The 21,152-nt window shown below is 42.5% G+C and overlaps 2 protein-coding genes across 2 annotated transcripts in view; both read left to right on the plus strand.

The window, feature by feature from the left end:
• top2a (DNA topoisomerase II alpha) overlaps positions 1-10,445 on the plus strand; it is a 31,556-nt gene extending 21,111 nt beyond the window's left edge. Inside the window, exons 28-35 of the mRNA XM_042086282.1 lie at positions 128-322; positions 490-625; positions 3,124-3,288; positions 4,426-4,606; positions 4,783-4,838; positions 5,074-5,190; positions 9,623-9,840; positions 10,154-10,445. Of these exons, the coding sequence (XP_041942216.1) occupies positions 128-322; positions 490-625; positions 3,124-3,288; positions 4,426-4,606; positions 4,783-4,838; positions 5,074-5,190; positions 9,623-9,840; positions 10,154-10,300 (1,215 nt within the window). The 3' untranslated portion in view covers positions 10,301-10,445. The remainder of the gene's footprint in view (positions 1-127; positions 323-489; positions 626-3,123; positions 3,289-4,425; positions 4,607-4,782; positions 4,839-5,073; positions 5,191-9,622; positions 9,841-10,153) is intronic.
• A 1,075-nt stretch (positions 10,446-11,520) lies between these two features.
• Positions 11,521-18,239, plus strand: LOC121705554 (gap junction delta-3 protein-like). Its single transcript, XM_042086588.1, has 3 exons — positions 11,521-11,623; positions 12,904-14,042; positions 17,665-18,239. The coding sequence occupies exons 2-3, from the start codon at positions 13,718-13,720 to the stop codon at positions 18,237-18,239; spliced, it is 900 nt and encodes a 299-aa protein (XP_041942522.1). The 5' UTR covers positions 11,521-11,623; positions 12,904-13,717.
• The last annotated feature ends 2,913 nt before the right edge of the window (positions 18,240-21,152 follow it).

A 21,152-nucleotide genomic window follows, 5' to 3' on the forward strand; every position in this document is an offset into this window, starting at 1 on the left:
GAGAGGGACCTTTAGCAACCTGAAACAGGAGATAAAATAACCCAAATCCATAATCCTTCCCTGAAGCTGGGAGCAAGCGCAGTGTATATTCAAGAGTGTGTGTGTGTGTGTGTGTGTGTGTGCTCAGCGTGTGGAGGAGATGGAGCGCGCGTCGATGGCAAATGTGGTGGTGACTCAGGCCAAGGGGAAGGGTGGAAGGTCAAAGGTCGTGAAGGTGAAGGACGAGACCATGCCCACTCCTCAGGGTCGCCGGGTCGTGCCCCGCATCACCAGCGGCATGAAGGACGTCGCCGCCAAGAAGGGCAAGAAGCCCAGAGTGAAGGTGTGTGTGTGTGTAATAATATCTCTGCTGTTCCCTAGAGTGAGGATGGCGTGTGTGTGTGTGTGTGATACGATGGAACTGTTCACCATCAGGAGTGAGGATGGAGGGGTGTGTGTGTGTGTGTGTGTGTGTGTGTGTGTGTAATTAATATCTCTGCTGTTCCCCAGAGTGAGGATGGTGTGGTGATGAAGATGGAGTTTGAGGATGGAGCAGTGGAGATCGGAGATGAGAACAGCCCGGGTCAGCCCCAGGGTCTCGCCGCACGACTGACCAAGAAGCTTAAGAGGGAGCCCAAGGAGAAAGGTGCCCTTCACAGCCCGCTTTCCACACCGCACAGCCATCAATCAGTTAGACGATCAGTCAGTAGTAGGGCTGGGACAACGCATCGACGTAATCGATGACGTTGACGCAAAAAATACGTCGACGCAAAATATGAGCGTCGATTAGTCAAGCATAACGTGTGCTGCTAAATATTTTTAATTTTACACCTTCAGTGTTTTCCATACGTTGACTAATCTGTGGCTGGGCACCACGAAATCAAAACCGGCCACCACACATTGATAGAACACATTGTTCTATGTTGTAGGCCTACTATTTTAAAGATAAGAAACATTTATTTAATTGAGCTGTACTTTTTACTCACACAGCCTTTCCTCTCTCGTAACGAGCCCGCTGCTCCTCTGCATGTGCATTTAACAAAATATTCACGATTGTTGAAGGATTGTTGTTGCCACATAGAAGCACTGCATAGAACAGTGGGCTAAATTGCTATTAAATCCGCTTAGCATCGTGACCATGCTGCGAAATTTGTTCTAAACTACTGCATTAAAAGTTAAAGTAAACTCTGCTAAGGTCTTATCACAACATAACTTAGTACATTGAGGAGACTAAACTAAGTTACAGTATGCAATCAAGCAGTATCTCAAAGCTAACGTTAGAATACTGTTTGGATGTCAAGTTTAGCATGCTTACTTGCAGCTGCTTGTATTCGTTACTCATGCAGGGCTCATTTTATTGACTGAATGTTTGCAAAATCCCGATGTAAATGGAAAAGTGTTTTCCAAGACTCAAAAGTGCTTGTCCAAAGGAGAAGTAGGCCCTACGAACCGTTATTTGAACTGACTACGTTATGAATTGCATCCACACATCAGCAGCCTTTTAACTGTGTTAATGTTAATTGCAAAGTTCCCACACGAACGTCTTAAAATGACAGGCACTCAATTAATTGACATACACTACTGAACTTTATTGAATGCTACCTCTGACTAAGAATGCATTACTTTGCACTTATATAGGCGTTGTCTTATTTTGGAATCTTAAGAGCAATAAACAAATATTGCAATGTTAAAAAAATTCATGTTTTTTCATTCAGATATGTAAATAAACATGTATAAGTTGCTATTATAGTGAATTAATGGGGAGATAATCGAATCAAATCGAAATCGAATCGGACTGAAAAAATGAATCGTTAGATTCATCGATGCATCGAAAAAATAATCGCTAGATTAATCGTTTAGCCCTAGTCAGTAGCTTAGCTAATCAGTCCAGAGAGTGATTAATCAATAGCTTAGCTGGTCAATCGATTGATTGGATGATTTAATCAATAGCTTAGCTGATCAGTACATTTATAAGGCTCATAGTGAATAGAGGTCTTCAGTAGCGGAGTGTTATGGGTTTAATTATAACTGAAGGAATGGTGTACTATCATAGTCTCCCCATCACCAGACCAGGCTCACTCTTTTCAGATTAACATTAGTCTTGGGAGTCTGCTATGTATTTTCTACTGCACAAGAGGCGTGATCAACGGGTATAGTTCAAATGACTCTGTACGCAATTAGATAGTCATTGACCAATCTGACCAACAAACCGGGTGACGTTTGCAGAATGACGCGAAAACTCCAGGCTGGGAACTTCAACAAACGTATCGTAAAAGCATCAATTTCCGCCCCTTTCGTTAAAAAAATTCTAAAACAAAGATAATTTTTAATACGTCAAAATACATTTTGATAAATGAACCTTACATTTTTCAGTAGCCATTGGTGTGTACATTTTGGTTCTTAACGGGAGCATTTACTGCCTTAATATTCCGATTTTGTTTACCTTGCTCAGAGTTTGTAGCTGGGCTGGTGGGTGCCTTATTTCCGCTCACTCACTCGGCGAAAGAGAACTTTTGTTACAAAATCAAAATTCCACTGGAATTCCAAGCAGATTTGTACACACAGCCTTACAACACTGTTTACAGCTCTTCGAGTCACTGATAAATGTAATTTTTGGTACATGTCTAATTTAGATACACTTATGGGGTGGGGGCTTGCGTTTTTTTAGAGATCCGCCGTCTTGGATAGAAATGAATATTAAGTAAAAGGGGGGGAAATAGGGGCGTTCCATGGCATTTATCAACGGTCTGCAGAAGCAGCAATGGCATTGAGCGATTTTTGCAGGTTGTGCAAAAAAAACAAAACATGAAAGTGAATGGTTTGCTAACCTAAAAAAGACATTGAGCATCGTTGAGAGGTTAATTGGGCTGATGGGCATGAGAGAGACTTTGCCGTCGCTTCTCTATAGTCATCGTGTTAAACCTGCCAGTGCCCCGTAAAATTGTAACGGAAGCGGCAGAGAAAGAGGCACAGGTTTCCAGCCTGAGCTGCAAAAAATAAAATAAAAAATCGCTGGCAGATCAGGCTGGGTTTACCCAGTATAGTACCATCACACCTGCACAGGACCTGCTCAATCCTCCCTGAATGTTTGGCTGGAAGGAGTGAGTGTGTGTGTGTTTAAAGTGTGTTGTTTTTTCTCTCCAGCCATGTCTAAGCTGGGCAAACAGACTACGCTGCAGTTCAAGCCGGTGAAGAAGGAAGGAAAAAAGAGTAACCCGTGGTCAGACGATGAAGATGAGGAGTTTGCATCCACTGGAGAGCCCAGCCCAGACCTGGCACCGAGAGAGAAAACCCAGAGAGCCACTAAGGGTGAGCAATTACACACACACACACACACACACACACACACACACACACACATACATACATGCAAGACAGTGGGATTAGACTTTCCCACACTAGCGTTCTGGCCCAAATGCAATATTCTTGCATCTATTTATACCCCCCCATCTCCCTGTCTCTGTCTGTCTACAATCTAGACTAAACACACACACACACTTCCGCTGGCCAATCAGTGTTGTTTTGATTAGGAAGCCACATGGAGCCTCTTTGGGAAACCTCAACTTCTCTTGTTTACTAGTATCAGTGGTACTCGGGTTGCTTAATTGAAGTTCTATTGAAGTAACTATCCCTATCTCCCAGTGGAGCTAGCGGGTATGTTGAACCCTAAAGCCTCAGTGGAGCTAGCAGGTATGTTTATCCCCATCTCCCAGTGGAGCTAGCGGGTATGTTTAACCCTAAAGCCTCAAGAGGTAACCTCGCAATGGTCTACCAGCCAAGGGTCAAGAGGTCATCAAGTCTGTCCTCTCCGTTTAAAAGTCCATTCAACTCAACAAGCTTTATTGCCATGACTGTGGGTACTCAACGAGCTTTATTGGCATGACTGTGGGTACTCAACAAGCTTTATTGGCATGACTGGGTACAAGCTTTATTGGCATGACTGTGGGTACTCAACAAGCTTTATTGGCATGACTGGGTACAAGCTTTATTGGCATGACTGTGGGTACAAGCTTTATTAGTATGACTCGGTACAAGCTTTATTGGCATGACTGGGTACAAGCTTTATTGGCATGACTGTGGGTACTCAACAAGCTTTATTGGCATGACTGGGTACAAGCTTTATTGGCATGACTGTGGGTACAAGCTTTATTAGTATGACTCGGTACAAGCTTTATTGGCATGACTGTGGGTACAAGCTTTATTAGTATGACTGGGTACAAGCTTTATTGGCATGACTGTGGGTACAAACTTTGCCAAAACATAAAAATTATAAAGGTAAATAATATGTTAAATAATATAAAGGTAAATAATATTGTATAATAAGTTCAAAAGCTGGTCAATGGAAAACGATATACAATAATGATAAACTAAAATCTCTCTCTCTCTCTCTCTCTCTCTCTCTCTCTCTCTCTCTCTCTCTCTCTCTCTCTCTCTCTCTCTTTATAGCTGCTCCCAAGTTCGTCTTCTCCAGCGATGATGAGGAGGAGGATGATGAGGCTGCAGTCGGAGCCTCTGGGAAAGGTGGGAAGGCAGCGGTCATCAGCGACGACGACAACAGCGACTTTGTACCCGAGCCCAGTCAGCAGGACAGTGATGTGGACTCTCCCGCTGTGGCCCCGCCCCCAAAGTGAGCGGCCCTCTTTCACGAGTCTCCTTTATATGGGGTTTACAGGGAGATCATCTCACACTCTTTCTTGCTCTCCATTTATTTCCTTCTCTTTCATCTTTTCTCCTTCCTGTGTCCTCAATCAGTCTAATTCACTAGTTAAGGTTTTGTTAAAAAAAAAAGTTCTCTCTCTGCAGGAAGACAGCGGTGAAGGCGGTCGCCCCAAAAGCAAAGGCCCCAAGTAAAGCTGCTGGTAAGTGCACTTCCTGTGTCTCGGTCCACTGATGGGCTCACAGGTAGCAGCTGTACACCACCGCATTTACAGATAGATGTACACCACCATATTTAGATACACTACACCACCGTATTTATTTACAGATACACTGTACACCACCGTATTTACAGATAGACTGTATACCAATGACACTGTTTCAACTATCACGTGTGTGTGTGTGTGTGTGTGTGTGTTTGCCTGCTTGTTCCTCCAGCCAAGTCTAGTGCGGTGGAGCCTTCCTCCAAACCTGCGCCTACAGTCAAAGAGGCCGTCCCAAAAAAGCCCGCTGCCAAGAAGCCCACTGCTGCTGCCTCCAAGAAGAAAGCACCTGGTATGGCCCTCCGCCTCTCTGGGGATTGCTTGGGAAATGGGAGGGAAAGCACATGTTTGATTAACGTGTGTGTCTGTGTGTGTCTGACTGTCCTCTTGAAATGTGTTTGGGGAGAAATTGGCCTAAGTGAATGGTCCATACAAGTCAAACTGAGCCTTTGGCTTGGCGGTATGACCAAAAATGGTATGACTGTATGACTGAGCCTTTGAATTAGTGCTTAGCGGTATGACCAAAAATGAGTGTGTGTGTGTATGTATGTATATGTATATACACACGTGTGTGTGTGTGTGTGTGTGTGTGTGTATGTGTATGTATATATGTGTATGTGTATATATATATATATATATATATATATATATATATATATATATATATATATATATATATATATATATATATATATATATATATACATACATACATACATACAAGCTAATCTTGGCCAAGGGAGGAAGCTCCTCCATACAGTAATTTTCAATTGCGATAGGGGGTGCTGTTTTTAGCGGCAACGGTGCAAGAACGTTATCTACAGTCAAACAGCTAATCTTGTGTTGAAAGGGAAGCTTGTTTTTTGCTCGTGAAATAAACAGTAGGGCCTACAATGGAATCAGAGGACAATCTCAAATCTTGTATACATTCAAATACACTGCGAAGGTTAGGATTAAAGCAGGAAGACCAGTTCCAAAAATTCATATTCCAAAACAAGATGGTAAGGCTAGTGTACAGTAGGCTACTGAATGCTACATAGTCAGACAAATATTGCTAACTGGTAACGTTAGCACAGAAAACAGCCTACTGTTGGCCTGTCACATACGTGGACAGTTCACTTGGTGATAAAACATTTTTGGATAGTTATGCGTTGTTATAATCATCCAAGTTATGCCTTAACTAAACAATTGTCAAAAAATGTTCTTGTTGTTAATATGTTCTTGTTTTCACCGTTCTAACTGTATCTTTGGATGGTAACATTGTAAATGAATGTTTCAGACCATGATTCATTCCTTTAATGACGTCTTCAATAACATTTGCCTTTCGAGTATGCTTTCATAAATTCCCACTTAGCCTTTACAACCTGTCTTTAAATTATAGCGATTTGGCTTTAAAAACAATAGCATGTTACAAATATCCACATTTAAGGTCTATTTTTTAATGGTAAATAGTTACATGGTTTTATAAAACAAGTGTCTATTTTTAGTATTATAGACTTTTATGCCAACATTGAGCAAAACCTCCAGACTTTCCATAATTTTGCACATCTGGAAAACAGTATTTCATAACTAGACCTACATATCTTCCCTGACTTCCCAGATCTAAATGTACATTTATTTACATTTATTAATTTAGCACTGTTATCCAAAGTGAAATTATATTACAAAGTTTATTGTCCCTGGAGGAATTTGGGGTTAAGTGCCTTGCTCAAATGCACAATGGTGGAAGCCAAGAATTGAACCCACTTTTCTGGCTGCTGCATGCTAGCCTACCTCCTTAGGTCAGACCCCCCCTGAGAATGTCACAACAGCATTTATTGCACAACATTGCCAGTTTAAAATGCTACATAGTACTGCTGCTATAAATGTGTCTGGGTAGGCGGCCTACATACGCTATTGTTTACATATGCCACCAACACCATCACAACCTCACATATGCCACCAACACCATCACAACCTCACATATGCCACCAACACCATCACAACCTCACATTTGCCACCAACACCATCACAACCTCACATTTGCCACCAACACCATCACAACCTCACATTTGCCACCAACACCAATCAAGCGGACATTCCTTCCGCTGTAATTTTTTTTTAACCACCGGCCGCCACTGATATGTGTGTGTGTGTGTGTGTGTGTGTATATATATATATATATATATATATATATTTATATTAATTAATTACACACACACACGGGTATCGAGTATTGGTTGGAACCGGGACTATCTTTGCGATTTTCCCGGAATCGTTCAAAAGTTTAAATATCGATTCCTAGTTTCGATTCCCAGGCCGCCGACCGGAAGAAGAAATGACTGAACACCAACGAAGTAGCGCATAGTTAATAGAATTAAAATTCATGTTGAAGGTCAGACTATTTCATTCAGAAAGCAGGGTTCCCGCGGATCCTTAAAAAGTCTTAAATACAACTGAATTTTCGAAAGAGGGGTATTAAATGTGCGTATGGGACCGCCAACGAGTGCAAGAGAGCGAGTGATGTCTCCATCCAGTTTCGTGTATTTAAAACGCAATTCTATAAGTGACTAGGCTATTAGGCTACGGGAGGAAGTGTAGTGGTTGCAGAGTGAAGATGTTTTCCACGGGTTTGGTTAAAGGTTTGGTTTTGGTTAAACGGTAATAATACAGTAGGCCTATGTACAAAATAATATGCCTGATGTTTTCGTGGTGTAGCTGAAGCCTGAGAGATAGACAGGTAGCCTATGAGGGAGCCTACGGTAGAATGAGCGGGAGAAAGAGTTGGTAAGCCAGTTAGCGATAGGTTGGCCATATTCGAATTTAGGTCGAACATATGGATTTTAAAAGCCCTGTCCGGCGTCCGGCACAGCCTCAAGCCGGACGCTCATTTGTTCTCCTTTTTAGACTTGCACTTGGCATCTAAAATCTTTGCTCAGAAGCAGCATCGTTTCACAAACTATGGATGCGAAGACTGCTGGTGAAATTATGTGCAGTGCTTTGCAATCAGGAGGAAATACTGTATATGTTAAGTTGATCAGTTTGCATCTTTCCAGCGTGTGTTGCTGGCCTAGCCTAGGGAAGAAAATATCTGTCTAAGTTATAATAGCCTACCTGTAATATCTGCCAGCAGCTTGCTTGCCAGCGTTTCCCAGTAGGCTAGGCCTACTTCGCAAAAGTTGTGAAATATAACCGCATATTTTTTGAATGTCGGCAACTGCTACATAAAAAAAAATATGTGCGTGCTTGAGATGAAACCAGCAGTTTTCATCAAGACCTGTCTCTTAATTAATTTAAAACAAGTCAGTGGTTTTACAATGTTTCAGTCAAGCTTTGGTTGGTTTAGATACAACTGGTATGCAAAATGTAGTGTAGTAAGTAGTGGATTAACTTTAATTTGCTGTGCTGCATATTGGACAGTAGATGCACATAGTAAATTATATAAAGTAGGCTTATTAAAATATGTAAATAGCTTAGTTAACTTTGGAAAAAAATATTGAAGGGAATCCAGTCCAGTGCACATGTCTTTGGCAAGTAGCCCTAGGCTACTACAGACACAGGTGAAGAACAGTCAGCCTCAGCAGTAAGCAAAACCAAATATGTACAGCCAGCTTCAAAAGCAAGCAGCGCAGACCCTAAAATTGGGCATTTTTAGCTGTGAAGGTACAGTGAATAACACAATTATTTTTCTTTCGCCAAAATATATTTGGTAACTTCTGTAGACATCCAAAATGGGGTGGGGGTTAAAATTAGTAGGGGAAAAAAACTATTGCATAAACAGTCATATATATCTTTTTGCCGTGGTATAGTCTTAATTTTCATTTAGATGTCTTGAAAAGGTCTTAAAAGTCTTTAAATTTGCACTTGGAAAATGTGCAGATACCCTGAGAAAGACCGTTGGTTAGCTAGCTCATTTAAAATATCCTAAACTTTTTTTGACCCTGCCTTTAAAAAAAAATCGGAATCGAGAATCGTTAGGAACCAGAATCGAAATAAGAAATCGGAATTGGAATCGGAATCGTCCAAATTGAAACGATACCCAACCCTATATGTATATGTATTTTTTAAAAAATTCCAAATTTCAAAAACATGCGTTTTTAATTTTTATTTTTTTTCCCCCTAAGCATAATCAGGTGTTCACAGCATTTTCTACTGGTCGAGAGCGTTATTACTGCAGTAGATTGACTTAATGGGCTATTTTACTGAATATTGTAGAATAATTGCACACTAGTAGTAATACAGGTTTGCATGGTCCCAGAAAATGATGCTGTTTACAAAGACGAGTCACTCGTGATTCTTATGAATTGAGGAATCAGAATGCAAAGACAATTGCAGTTGAAACACAGTAAAAGTTCTGTATAAATTTCACAAACATCTTGAAGCTGTCTTTTTTGACTATTAGGTGGGACCATCTCGCTAGGTGGATAGTGATGGGAGTTTGTGATCTCAATCCACCGTTTGCTTTTTCTGTCGTAGGGAGTCCCTCTAGCTAACGCGTCTTGAAGTGACATTTGGCTCGACTTTCCTTTTGCTTTCCCCTTGTTACCTGCTGATGTGGACGGCGCTGACCTTAACTTCTATACGTGTTTAGAAGCGCAACATTGAAAAGAGTCCCGTCTGAAAGTGTCGTGCGGTACAGCGTTCCGAAAGTTGTGTAATCAATTACACCGGTATACCGCCCAGCACTAATTTGAAGTGTGTGTGTCTGTGTGTGTCTAACGGGACATGCCCTGTTCCCCTGACAGACTCTGCTCAGCCCTCCATCTTAGACGCGCTCTCCAAGCCCAAACCCACTTCGAAAGCCAGCAAGAAGGCGGCAACCACCAGCTCCAGCGAATCAGAGCCCATCTCTGGGAAGGCAGCAGCCAATCGCAAGAGGAAACCAGTGCTGGACTCTGACTCCGACAGTGACTCTGGTGGCCTCATGGCCCGCATCAAGGGCAAGATGGGTGGTGCCGGAAAGGTTAGTTTACAAGGACTTATGTACACATTCATAATGGTTTTCAAATGGCCAATTTCCTTTTATATTTATTGTTGTTAACACATTGAAATTGCATCTACTCGGAGGGGTGTTATTGTATGAAATCTTTACTGGTTTTATACTATTCTAGCTTTTTCCTTTGAAACGTTGCTTTTAGCTATACTGAAGATTAATTTGCCTAGGGAATGATGGGAATCCAGAGTAGTTCCATTCTTCTGGTCAGAAAGTGTTGGCCAGCATCGTCCCGCAGGCAGCTGTAACGGCTCCCTCACCCTCACCCCTCTTTTCCCTCCAGAAAACAAAGAAGTGGGAAGACGATGAGAGTTTCGACCTCGAGGGCGGCATTGACTCCCCGGTGGTGGAGCGCAGTAAACCCAGCCGGGCCAAGAAGGCCGCCACTTACAAGATCGACTCCGACTCCGACTCCGACTTCGGCTTTTAGTCTCTGCTCCTCAGCTCTCTGCACAGCTCTCTTTCTTTCACTTTGTTATGCTTGTTTGTTTCGTCCTGTAAATATTTCATATGTTGTATCTTATTTACCGTTCGCTTTTATACATGCCTTTTTCAATAAATTTAGTTATTTGTGACTTTTGCGTTCTGATGGCTATTCGTAATTCTGTTCACTTTCTGACCGTACCAGTTTAATTACCTCAAACTCTGAACCTAAATATTTTTTTTTTGTCCACCCCAGCTTGTAATCAAAATGTTTTGTTGTACACACTTACTTGGCTGTTTTACATGTAAAGCAAAAATGCGGAAGTTAGAAAAACACATGTGCTTCTACTGTATTCATAAGCAAGTAGTTGTGGTATGCCATCATCTGCACCAACCTGAATGCCCATGTGGTCCAGCTGCTGAATCAAGGATGTGAGAGGGAGGGAGGAGCTTCCAACGCCTCTGAAATAAGATTTCCTCCATGTTGACCGTGCACTCCACAGTACTCAATCTAGCCTCCCCTGCACATTTACGTCATAGCGTCTTCAGTGACCCCCATCTGATGTCTAGAATTGCATGTTAAGTGCCGCCAGGCTGAAAACGGACTCTTCCTGTAATTAGCAGGGGACTTTGAAGAGGTGCCCACCAGAATAAACACCAGTTAGACTCTTGATATCACTGATGACTTAAGACAACTGGCATTTCCTGTCTGGACACATTACGGTGCACTTACGTTGAGCGTAACAAGCTTTTGTTCAGGAACTTTTTATGCACATGTCCCTTTAGGGGCTCCCTACATGTTGGCGCCCATGATAAAACAGTATTTTGTGCATTGCCTGCGTGAGACGTGCATGTCAGGTGCGGCATAGCCACACAACCGCGAGCTATGATAAAATGTTTTAATTGGCATGAATACCATCAACATTGCATAGGCATAACACTTTTTCCTGATGTTTGAAAGTCTCTAGGCAGTGCCAAACATTAGACCTACAGTATAATTATACTAGGCCTAACCCCCCCAACACACACACACACACCAAGGAAGACGAAGAGGGAAGTATTTCTATGTACTTTAAATGAGCGAACATTTCAAATTAATTTTCAAAGTAAATAGAAATAACTTTCGCTCAAATTAAACTTCTCAGCATCATCAACAGGAAACCTGCATGTCCTATAAATACGGGGGTGACGTCACGGCAGCAGCGCTGTATCAGACGTTCCTGCACACGCAACGCAGAACAGTGAACATGCAGGGTGCGTCTGTGACGCCAGGCTAACCTCATTTCTGTGATTTTCTGACTGCAACAGGTGTTTGACATGAGACGAACAGGTAAGCCTGGTAGATAACATATTAAGTCACAAAAATGAATATTATGCCATGAGCTAATTTCGTAAAACTACAAAAATTGAACTTTAGGGTAGCCTATTCAGAATCAGGGAGTTTTGTTGAACGCATAGACTATTATAACTTTTGTTTAGGCTAATCTACATCCATTGACGATTAGAAAATGTTTCATGGCAACTGGCATAGACGATTTTTATGTATAAGCTTTATTAAAAGTCTGTGGAATGGACATCTGAAATAAATGTTTTTTCGCCATCATAAGGTTAAATATTTGCATACAGTATTTATAGTGTCTATTGTAGCCTACTTTGTTTTATAGCGTAGACTAGGGTTATAGAAAATGGGTTGGAGTGGACAAGAACATGTTTAACAGGAAGCTTTAGTTAAAATAAGTTTTACAACTCATTGTTATGATGTTAAAATTGTATGTCGAAATTGTGTCAGTAGACTTTTACTCGGTTTGATATTTATATGAAGTATTTCCTCTGCTACATTAGTTCAACCAGGTCAGCATATTCCCGCCATTTCTATTAATATTTTGATAATGCTCTGCTTTATTCAGTTTTCTATCCACAGTAACATTCTGTTAAGTGTTGAACTGGTGTATAGTTTTAAAATGAAATGTCAATTTGAGGCTGAAAATGGCAGACTGAGTGAAAGATGTGTTTTCTGCCAACAAATGCCATTTTTGTAGGGGAGAACTGCTGCCTACAATTGTATTTTTTTAATGTGATTCTGAAAAATGTATTATATGAATAATATTATGTATGTAAATAAGATGTACTGTCTATATACTTACCAAACTACTCACAATTCACACACAAATATGATATCCTGTAAAACTACAGCCTTTCAAACATTGTTTAGTGACTGCTGAAAATGAGAATACTCCATTTTTCTTTCCTTTTCTTGAAGTGCATTGCACACATCCTTTTTATGGTGGGTAGGTACATCACCATTGTCAACATAGTGCATATAAATAATAACAACAACATTTTACTTCATCTAGTGATTAGTTTGTGAAATATAGGAGGGGGGGGGGGGGGCGTTTTACCCCAAGTGGAGTTTTGCCCCACTCTGTCATACATGTGTGCGGAAAATGTCAAGCACTTACCTTGATTGTGAAACTACCCTTAAAATCTAAACTGAAATGCCAGGACAACATAAATGCCAGGTGTTATTTATTTTTGTTAAAAAGTGCTGAGAGAATTCTCAGGAATCCAAAGACTTTGAAATGACTCATCAGCCGTCTCTCTGCTCTGCAGGTAAGGGTGATGTGGACGGTTTCTATCTGACGCACTGTGGGGCAGACACCCCGTTCCAGTGCCCCCTCAGGGGTGGACAGGGCTTTCAGTGTGCGAGGCTGCTCTGGTCAAACACCTGCATCTGTGAGGACTACTCTGAGATGATGAAGAGTAGAGGACAGGCACAGTGGTTGAGCGTTTGACTCTGGGATTTGGGCTGAAGGAATCTACACACTCTCGCTTGCCAGAGTGAGGCGGCATGGACGCAGTCTACCCTTCCTCCTGACGCAGTCTACCCTTCCTCCTGACGCAGTGTACTGACCCAGTCTACCCTTCCTCCTGACGCAGTGTACTGACCCAGTTCACCCTTCCTCCTGACCTGACGCAGTGTACTGACCCAGTTCACCCTTCCTCCTGATGCAGTCTACCCTTCCTCCTGATGCAGTGTACCCTTCCTCCTGACGCAGTGTACTGACCCAGTTCACCCTTCCTCCTGATGCAGTCTACCCTTCCTCCTGACCTGATGCAGTGTACCCTTCCTCCTGACCCAGTGTACCCCTGCATGGGTGACGTGTCTAGGGACAGACGCTGAAACGTGCGTGTTCTGAGGTTCTCATGTTATAATTATAATAATACAAATATTTAGATGCCTGGGTCACACACACTCCTAATTAAGTATCTGAAGCAACCCTGAACTGTGACTGAGGTATGAGGGAGGCTCAGGCGCTTTGAGACCATGTCTACTGTTAATGGCGCTGTACAAGTAAACAAAATCAAACTGAACTGAGTTAAGTGAGTTAAAGTGAGCTGAGGTGTTGGGTTTGGCGGCTGCGCCATGGCGGACTTGGGCTTCCTGGGTGGCCTGATCGAGGCCATGCAGACACACTCTCCTCTGCTGGGACGCCTGTGGCTGCAGATCATGCTGGTGTTCCGCATCGTCATACTGGGCACCGTAGCGACTGACCTGTTCGAGGACGAGCAGGAGCAGTTTGAGTGTAACACGGCCCAGCCGGGCTGCAAGCAGGTGTGCTACGACCAGGCCTTCCCCATCTCGCAGTACCGCTTCTGGGTGTTCCACATCGTGCTCATCTCCACTCCCGCCATGCTCTTCCTCATGTACGCAATACACAGACGCACAAAGACCAAGGCCCAGCAACAAGGTACTGACCGCTCATTAACACTCATTTACATGCTCAATCACCAGTGTTGGGAGTAACAAGTTACAAAAGTAATGTAATTACTGTAATATATTGCTTTTTGCTGTAACGCGGTAATGTAAGGCATTACAAAAAACTATTGGGTAATATTTTACTCGGTACAAACTTCAGTAACGCGCATTACAATGCATTTTAACCTGAAATTAAGTGGTGTTATGTTCACATATTCGCAAACAACTGAGCAAATAGCAGAACGTATCTCCTGTTACTGGTTGAAGATGACTGTGGCTGGCTGCAACTGACTCGATGGACATAAGCCTACGCTCATTATTTTCAATTTATCAGAGACAACTAGGATATGAAGAACAGTTAAGTGCACTTTGTGTGTGAAACCGAAACCATCTAGAGCGGTGCCACGCTAATCTTTTTTATTCTTGATAAAGCAAATGCTCTTCATGTCAGCTTCGTGCTGTGAACTTGAATTCAAGAGAATGAAGGGATAGAAATGTAAAAAAGATGGGGACTTGGACTTAGGTCGCAAAAACAGTGACTTCAGACTTGACTTGCGACTCCACTCAAAAGACTTCAGACCTGACTCGGACTCGAGCTTCGAGACTCCTGAACAAGCTGTATTTCATGCAATTATTGCTTTTTTAATCTAAATTTATTAATGTATTTCTATTTTATTTTACTGCTACATATACTTTGTGAAACGTATAACGAGCGGCATGGCCCCTTTGCCATAATGTGCAATGTAACGCATGCGCTATGACACTCACAGATATAAATGCATTGACCATGGCGACAAGAAGTCCTCCCGGAGTTGTGCCTTTTATCATTACTTTCGGTTACAAAAACTGCACAGAGGAAATAAGCGAACAGCTACATGCAAGGTGTGTGGCACCAGGATACAGTAAATGATGCCTATTCAACAACGTCTGATTTCATCAGGCATCTCCAAACGCACCCAGATAGCTCAGTCACTTAGGCCTAGCATATATCGTCACAGGTGACAAGCTAACCATCGCAAAGTGTTCTAATGCTGGGAACAGGCAGGGATGGGCAAAAATACATCAGAATGTGAATGTATTTCAAAATAAAATACCTAATACCCTCATTTTTAATGTATCAAAATAAACTACAAAATACAGTAACCATATTATGTATCAAAATAAAATACTGTATTTTTGTATTTAGAAAATACTCAAATACTCAAAATACCTTTTTTCAAGAAAGTATGGAAGCACTGCAAAAAAAGCTTTTTAATATCCCAAACATTTAGCCTATTAAAACTATATAGTAAAAAACAATACAGTTTGGCCCGTCATACCAAATAGTATACCGTATGCAAGTTCATGTAGTGTGATCAGAAGAATAATTCAAGAATTTACATTTACATTTAGTCATCTAGCTGATGCTTATCCAAAACGACTGACAGAGCTTTCAATTAACCACATTATAATCAATAGGCCAAAATCATAGTTGTGTATCTGTGCCGAATTTTGTAATTCAAGTCCAGTGCAGAACTGAATAAGAAAATCATAAGGCTATGTATCTTGAAGTTCCAGTGTGTGAGAAACTTGTTATGCCTTAATATCTCCAACCTCAAGTATGCAGCTAATAAGGAAATAGAATTGTTATTTAAGGTGAACTTGTCCCTACTGTAGAATGCAGAAATGGATGCTACAAGGAAGGGAATTCAAACACACTCAACACCTTACCATCTATTGATGTCATTGTGGTTCATTGAGATATCTGACATTTTTTCTGTTAAAGTTTGGCATGGAGAGAATAGGACATGGTTGCCTTTGTCGGTGTCCTTATGTGAACTTGCAGAGGTAAACTTGCTCATCTTTACTTGCGTACGACTTCACACCAGTGCTTCAGACCAGAGCTGATGCTTCAGCAATAGCCGTCACTGAAAAGCTGTGAGTGTTTGTGAACACAGCTGTTCTCACATTAGCTGATTGCGATAAAAATAAACCATTGTTGCCTAATTACCAATTATTCATTACACCTGTGTGTAGTATCTACTTTTTTTAGTGTTTTTCACATAGTATTTTGCAGTATTTAAAATACAAAAATACACACCAATAAAGTATTTTGATACAAAATACAGAGCCATTTCCTTCAACCCAATAAAATACAAATGACAAAATACTATTTTGTATTTGAAATACATATACATATTACATGTTTCAGAAATACTACCCATCCCTGGGAACAGGCAGATTACATCTTTATAGTTGGCATATGATGACATACATACTAGGTTAATACTGTATTTCACCAGTTAGGGCACCAAAATGGCCAGCAGCGGCACTGTGTAGCCTATCTTGACAAGTTTTGGGTTACAATATACAGGTAGTGGGCGCTCTGTTGATTTTAATGAGTAGGCCTAAGCCTAAAGTTACAGTATTTCTATCACAATTGACCAGACTTCGACCTTTTGTCTGCTTTTAACAAAATTCTGGCTATGATTGTTCCTTGTATTGCATCATGAGCCATCAGTGCGCCTATTGCATTCTACTGTTGTTAGCCTTAAGCCTAGCTCAGTCATTATGTTATACCACATCGCCCTCCATTAGAAGTGCAATGAGCTGCATTGAGCATAATAAACTGCATTTAGAATTCCAAATCCATATTTCTAGATATTTTGGTAAAAGTAACTTAAAAGTAATACAATAGTAGTGTAATGCCTTATAATTCAGAGACAGTAATATTATAATGTAACAAATTACTTTGAAATGACAGTAATAAGTAATACATAATACATTACGATTTTGAAGTAACTAGTTTTGATGAATCTACAATGTAAATAGTCATGAAAATAAATTAAATGCATTGAATGAGAAGCTGTGTCCAAACTTTTGGTCTGTACTGTAGGTGTAATGAGAGTTATTGTACTCATTCATGGATAATGTTAGCCTGGGTTTTCCCATGCTGCCTTACGCACACGATTTTATTCACGCTGCTAGGCAGCCTGGATTCTATGGACTTCGTTTTCACCTCAACGAAGGAACCAATCACAGAACGGAGCGGGGATAGCAAGACGATGACGACACACCGAAGCGGTTATGAGCTACCTACAGACGCATTTGATACACATTCGTAGCGCCCAATAAACGGCTCTGGGCATTCGTAAACCACGTTTCAAATACGAGAAAATAAATTCTAGTTCCCAGACCCCATCTCAATGAGATGAGGTCTGACATTAGCCAGGCTAGGATAATGTTGCATTGTGGTAGTTTCTGGTGGTTAGTGTGGTGGCATCATGAACAGAGTCGTATGTCGTCAATGAAACTTACGGGGCAGCCGTGGACTACTGGTTAGCACTTCGGACTTCGAACCCCGACCAGTAGGCACGGCTGAAGTGCCCTTGAGCAAGGCTCCTAACCCCTCACTGCTCCCCGAGCACCGCTGTTGTTGCAGGCAGCTCACTGTGCCGGGATTAGTGTGTGCTTCACCTCACTGTGTGTTCACTGTGTGCTGAGTGTGTTTCACTAATTCACGGATTGGGATAAATGCAGAGACCAAATTTCCCTCACGGGATCAAAAGAGTATATATACTTATACTTAATATAACTGGGTGTGAAACGAAGTTAACGTGTTAATCTCAATCCAGGTGCCAGCAGCGGTGATGTCCGAGGCAGCAGGTTGTCGCTGGGGAAACGCGGCGTGAATCCCCAGGAGGACCTCAAAGAGCTGCGTCTATACACGCTGAACGTGGGCTTCCGCTTCCTGGCGGAGGTGGCCTTCCTGGTGGGCCAGTGGGCGCTGTACGGGTTCGGCGTGGCGGCGCAGTACCCCTGCAGCCGCTTCCCCTGCCCCTACACGGTGGACTGCTTCACCTCGCGGCCCATGGAGAAGACCGTCTTCCTGGTCTTCTACTTCGCCGTGGGGCTGCTGTCCGCCCTCTTCAGCCTGGCCGAGCTCGTCCACCTCTACTTCAAGTGGATGCGCCTGAGGAGGACGCTGGGACGGAGGGACGCTGGCCAGGAGATGGAGGACGCAAGGGGGGACCAGGGGAGGCCGATGCGGAGACCCGCTCAGGGGAGTAGGGGTGGGACGAGGGGGCAGTTGTTCTCGGGGAGGGGCAGGAGTGGGGGCAGCAACAGCAGCAGGGGCAGTGGGGGCAGGAGCAGCAGCAGCGCTGGGAGGAAGAGTAGCAGCCAGAGGATAGACACACTCATGGTGTGAGGGTGAGTGTGTGTGAGAGAGAGAGGGTGTGTTGACAACTTGGCGTGTGCGTGTGTGTGTGTGTGTGTGTGTGTGTGTGTGTGTGTGTGTGTATGTGTGTGTGTGTGTGTGTGTATGTGAGAGAGATAGAGATGTCTGTGTGAACCGCCTGCACGTGTCTACATGCAGAGGACAAGCACACGCATCCTGATGTGTGTGTGTGTGTGTGAGAGAGAGAGAGAGAGAGAGAGAGTGAATGTTTGTGTGTATGTGTGAGAGAGTGTGTGTGTGTGTGAGAAGATGTGAAGCAGGTGAAGGTCTATGACATGTCTGTGTGGTCTGCCTTCGTCTGTGCCCACGTGCCAGAGGCCAAGCTGTTGGTCTGCAGCAGAGTGACCATCAGAGATTGAGACAGAAAGCTAGAGGGGACAGAGGTGAGTAGCTTTGGGGCTGCTTTGCTGGAGTTACCAGTCGGACTCCATATTCATACCCATTATATGTCTGTATGAGCAGCCGTGGTCTACTGGTTGGAGCCTTCTGTATGAGCAGATGTACAAATACTGTACTGGGTTACATAGCTCTGTGCTAAACAGTTCCTCTGGTATCAAGAACCATTTGACTATTCAGAACCATTTTTCAGGACCCATTTCAGGTTCTGTTTTGTGATGCCATGATTGCTTTTCCGTTTGGTTGTCATCACTACAGCACACAGGTCTGTGTTTAGTGGTTTGTCTTTGCACAGATAAGAGTGCGATGGCCTGTTCAGACTCTACTTTTTCCCATAGCAAGGAGCACAGGTGGTGGCTGTCACGTTTACGTTACTCATTGTTCTTACCTGAGAGATACCTGGTGGTGACGAGACATCTCTAGCAGGTCCCGTAACATTCCCTTCCCAACGATCAAACTTTCAGTATCATTTCTGAATGTGATGAGCTGAAGGAATCTCAATCCGTTCTGTTCCGGCATTCGTATGGGTTATAGTCAGTGAAGCAGTGTGAACTTGTGTGTACCCATACAGTTAGACAGCCAAGCAGGTTATGCTCTGTTTAGCGTTCAGTCAGTGTGTCCGCCTTTCCATGTGAAGCGCTTTGAGTGTTGAGAAAAGTGCTATATAAATGTAACGTGTTGTTGTTATTGTTCATGTCACAGGATAATTCATCAGGATATCTATCCAATCTGTAGCTCCTATGCAGCAGTCAGACAATACATGTTAAAATAAAAGAAATACAATTTTAGTTGTTGTGTTTTGAGTATATGAGGCATTCTAGTGTGAGATTTTAAGTATTTTAACTGTCAGCATCCTGATTATGTCTCAAAACAAACGTCTTTGCCCAAATCTGCCAGTCATGCTTTTTAAAAGAGAGGTAATCAACACACGCACGCACATACACACACACACACACACACACACACACTGGCACAAAGAATCATTTCAATGCACACAGTATCATTCACCTCATACACAGTATTGGTCTCTCTCAGAACCTTGGCAGTATTTTGCTCACATTCCAATGCTATTAAATTGCTATAACTGATGCTGAAACCGGTTCCTCTGCATTCTACGCGAGAACACCCCATACACCTGAGAGACCAGGTGAGACAGGCAGGTTCCTCCGCAGGCCAGGGACCAGAGCCAAGCACAGCACCTGTTAGGAGGCGACGTGTGACTATCTGAACCTCACCTGTCACTCGTGCGAAGCAGACATGTGAGAGACACATCCATGCGTTTAGACTCCCTGCCACAAGAGAGCGCTAGAAAGATGCCCTGTTAAGGACAGATCCGTAATATGGGCTGCACTGTAAAAAGACTATTTTAGATTTTACAGGCAGCAAGATGCCAGTAATTTACTGTAATAGTACTTACAGTACCATCACTGTATATTAATGTACAGTACTTATCCTATTACTGTTTTCTCATTTACCGTACCTACTAATACTGTATCACCATTTACAGTATTATACTATTACTGTATGCATTTACAGTAGTACTATTACTGTATGCCCAACTCGAGGGGCGGCAACAAGCATGCATTTAAAAATCTCACTGCACGCAACTGGATAACACTAGACCATGTTTACTCTGAATGATTTCGGACTTCAACGCAATCGGATAACACTACGACCAATGTGTACTGTCCTCCAACGTTGCAGCGCTGTCTTCATCAGTTTAGCTGGTTTCCCGGAATGCAAGGGGAAAACGTAACATGCATCATTGCTAATTGCCAGAGTGTCTCGCAGAGACAATTCTATTGTGCTTTTGTCCTTTTACGGCATTTCATGGCTGAAATGTGGTCAGTTCAGAGGTTCTTGTTATCTGGCAGAAATAAAAAACAATATTCTAGCCTCTGTAACTCTATGCCAGTGCTTCCGACAGTTATTCTGATTGCTTCCTAAGAAACTACAAGGTCTTAGCTTTCTAAAGATGTTCAGTATTTAGGCCAGAAGAGGTGGGACACACTGCCCTCTGAAGTAGGCACGGTGCAATGTTGGGGGGGGGGGGGGGGGGGGGGGGCACCAGGTTAAGGGGAAGATTTCAAAAGAGAGACTGGCACTCTTGTACAAGTGCTAGGCCCTATCTCCAGTCTGAGCCCTTACATCTAAACACTTCATTTCATAACAAGCTTTCAAGGGCACTGTTTTCTGTAATGACCTTGTTTCCATGGTTTATAAGGACAAGTCAGTGTTGAATATGGGCAAAATTCAAATCTAACTTTTCTTGATTTGGTACCAGCAGTCGGCTTGGGGTGGAGAAGTAAGTGATTATTTACTTTAAGAGGTTTAAATAAATGTATAGTGCTTTTTTCATGATCAAAGTGCAACACAAGGCACTTTTCACATAGAGGTGGCCATGATAATCCAGCTATGAATTCTTAGAGCTGCTTATGGTCACAGTCTAATACTCAAACAATCTTTAGACACAACACCTTTAAAAAT

Source organism: Alosa sapidissima, chromosome 3 (genome assembly GCF_018492685.1).
Source record: "Alosa sapidissima isolate fAloSap1 chromosome 3, fAloSap1.pri, whole genome shotgun sequence".
Classification (NCBI taxonomy): Eukaryota; Metazoa; Chordata; class Actinopteri; order Clupeiformes; family Clupeidae; genus Alosa; species Alosa sapidissima.

Excerpts from the sequence above, each read along its gene's own strand:
- LOC121705554 (XM_042086588.1), top strand. The coding sequence starts at position 13,718 with ATGGCGGACTTGGGCTTCCTGGGTGGCCTGATCGAGGCCATGCAGACA. Across the intron at positions 14,043-17,664 it reads GACCAAGGCCCAGCAACAAG|GTGCCAGCAGCGGTGATGTC; the intron begins GTACTGACCGCT and ends ATCTCAATCCAG.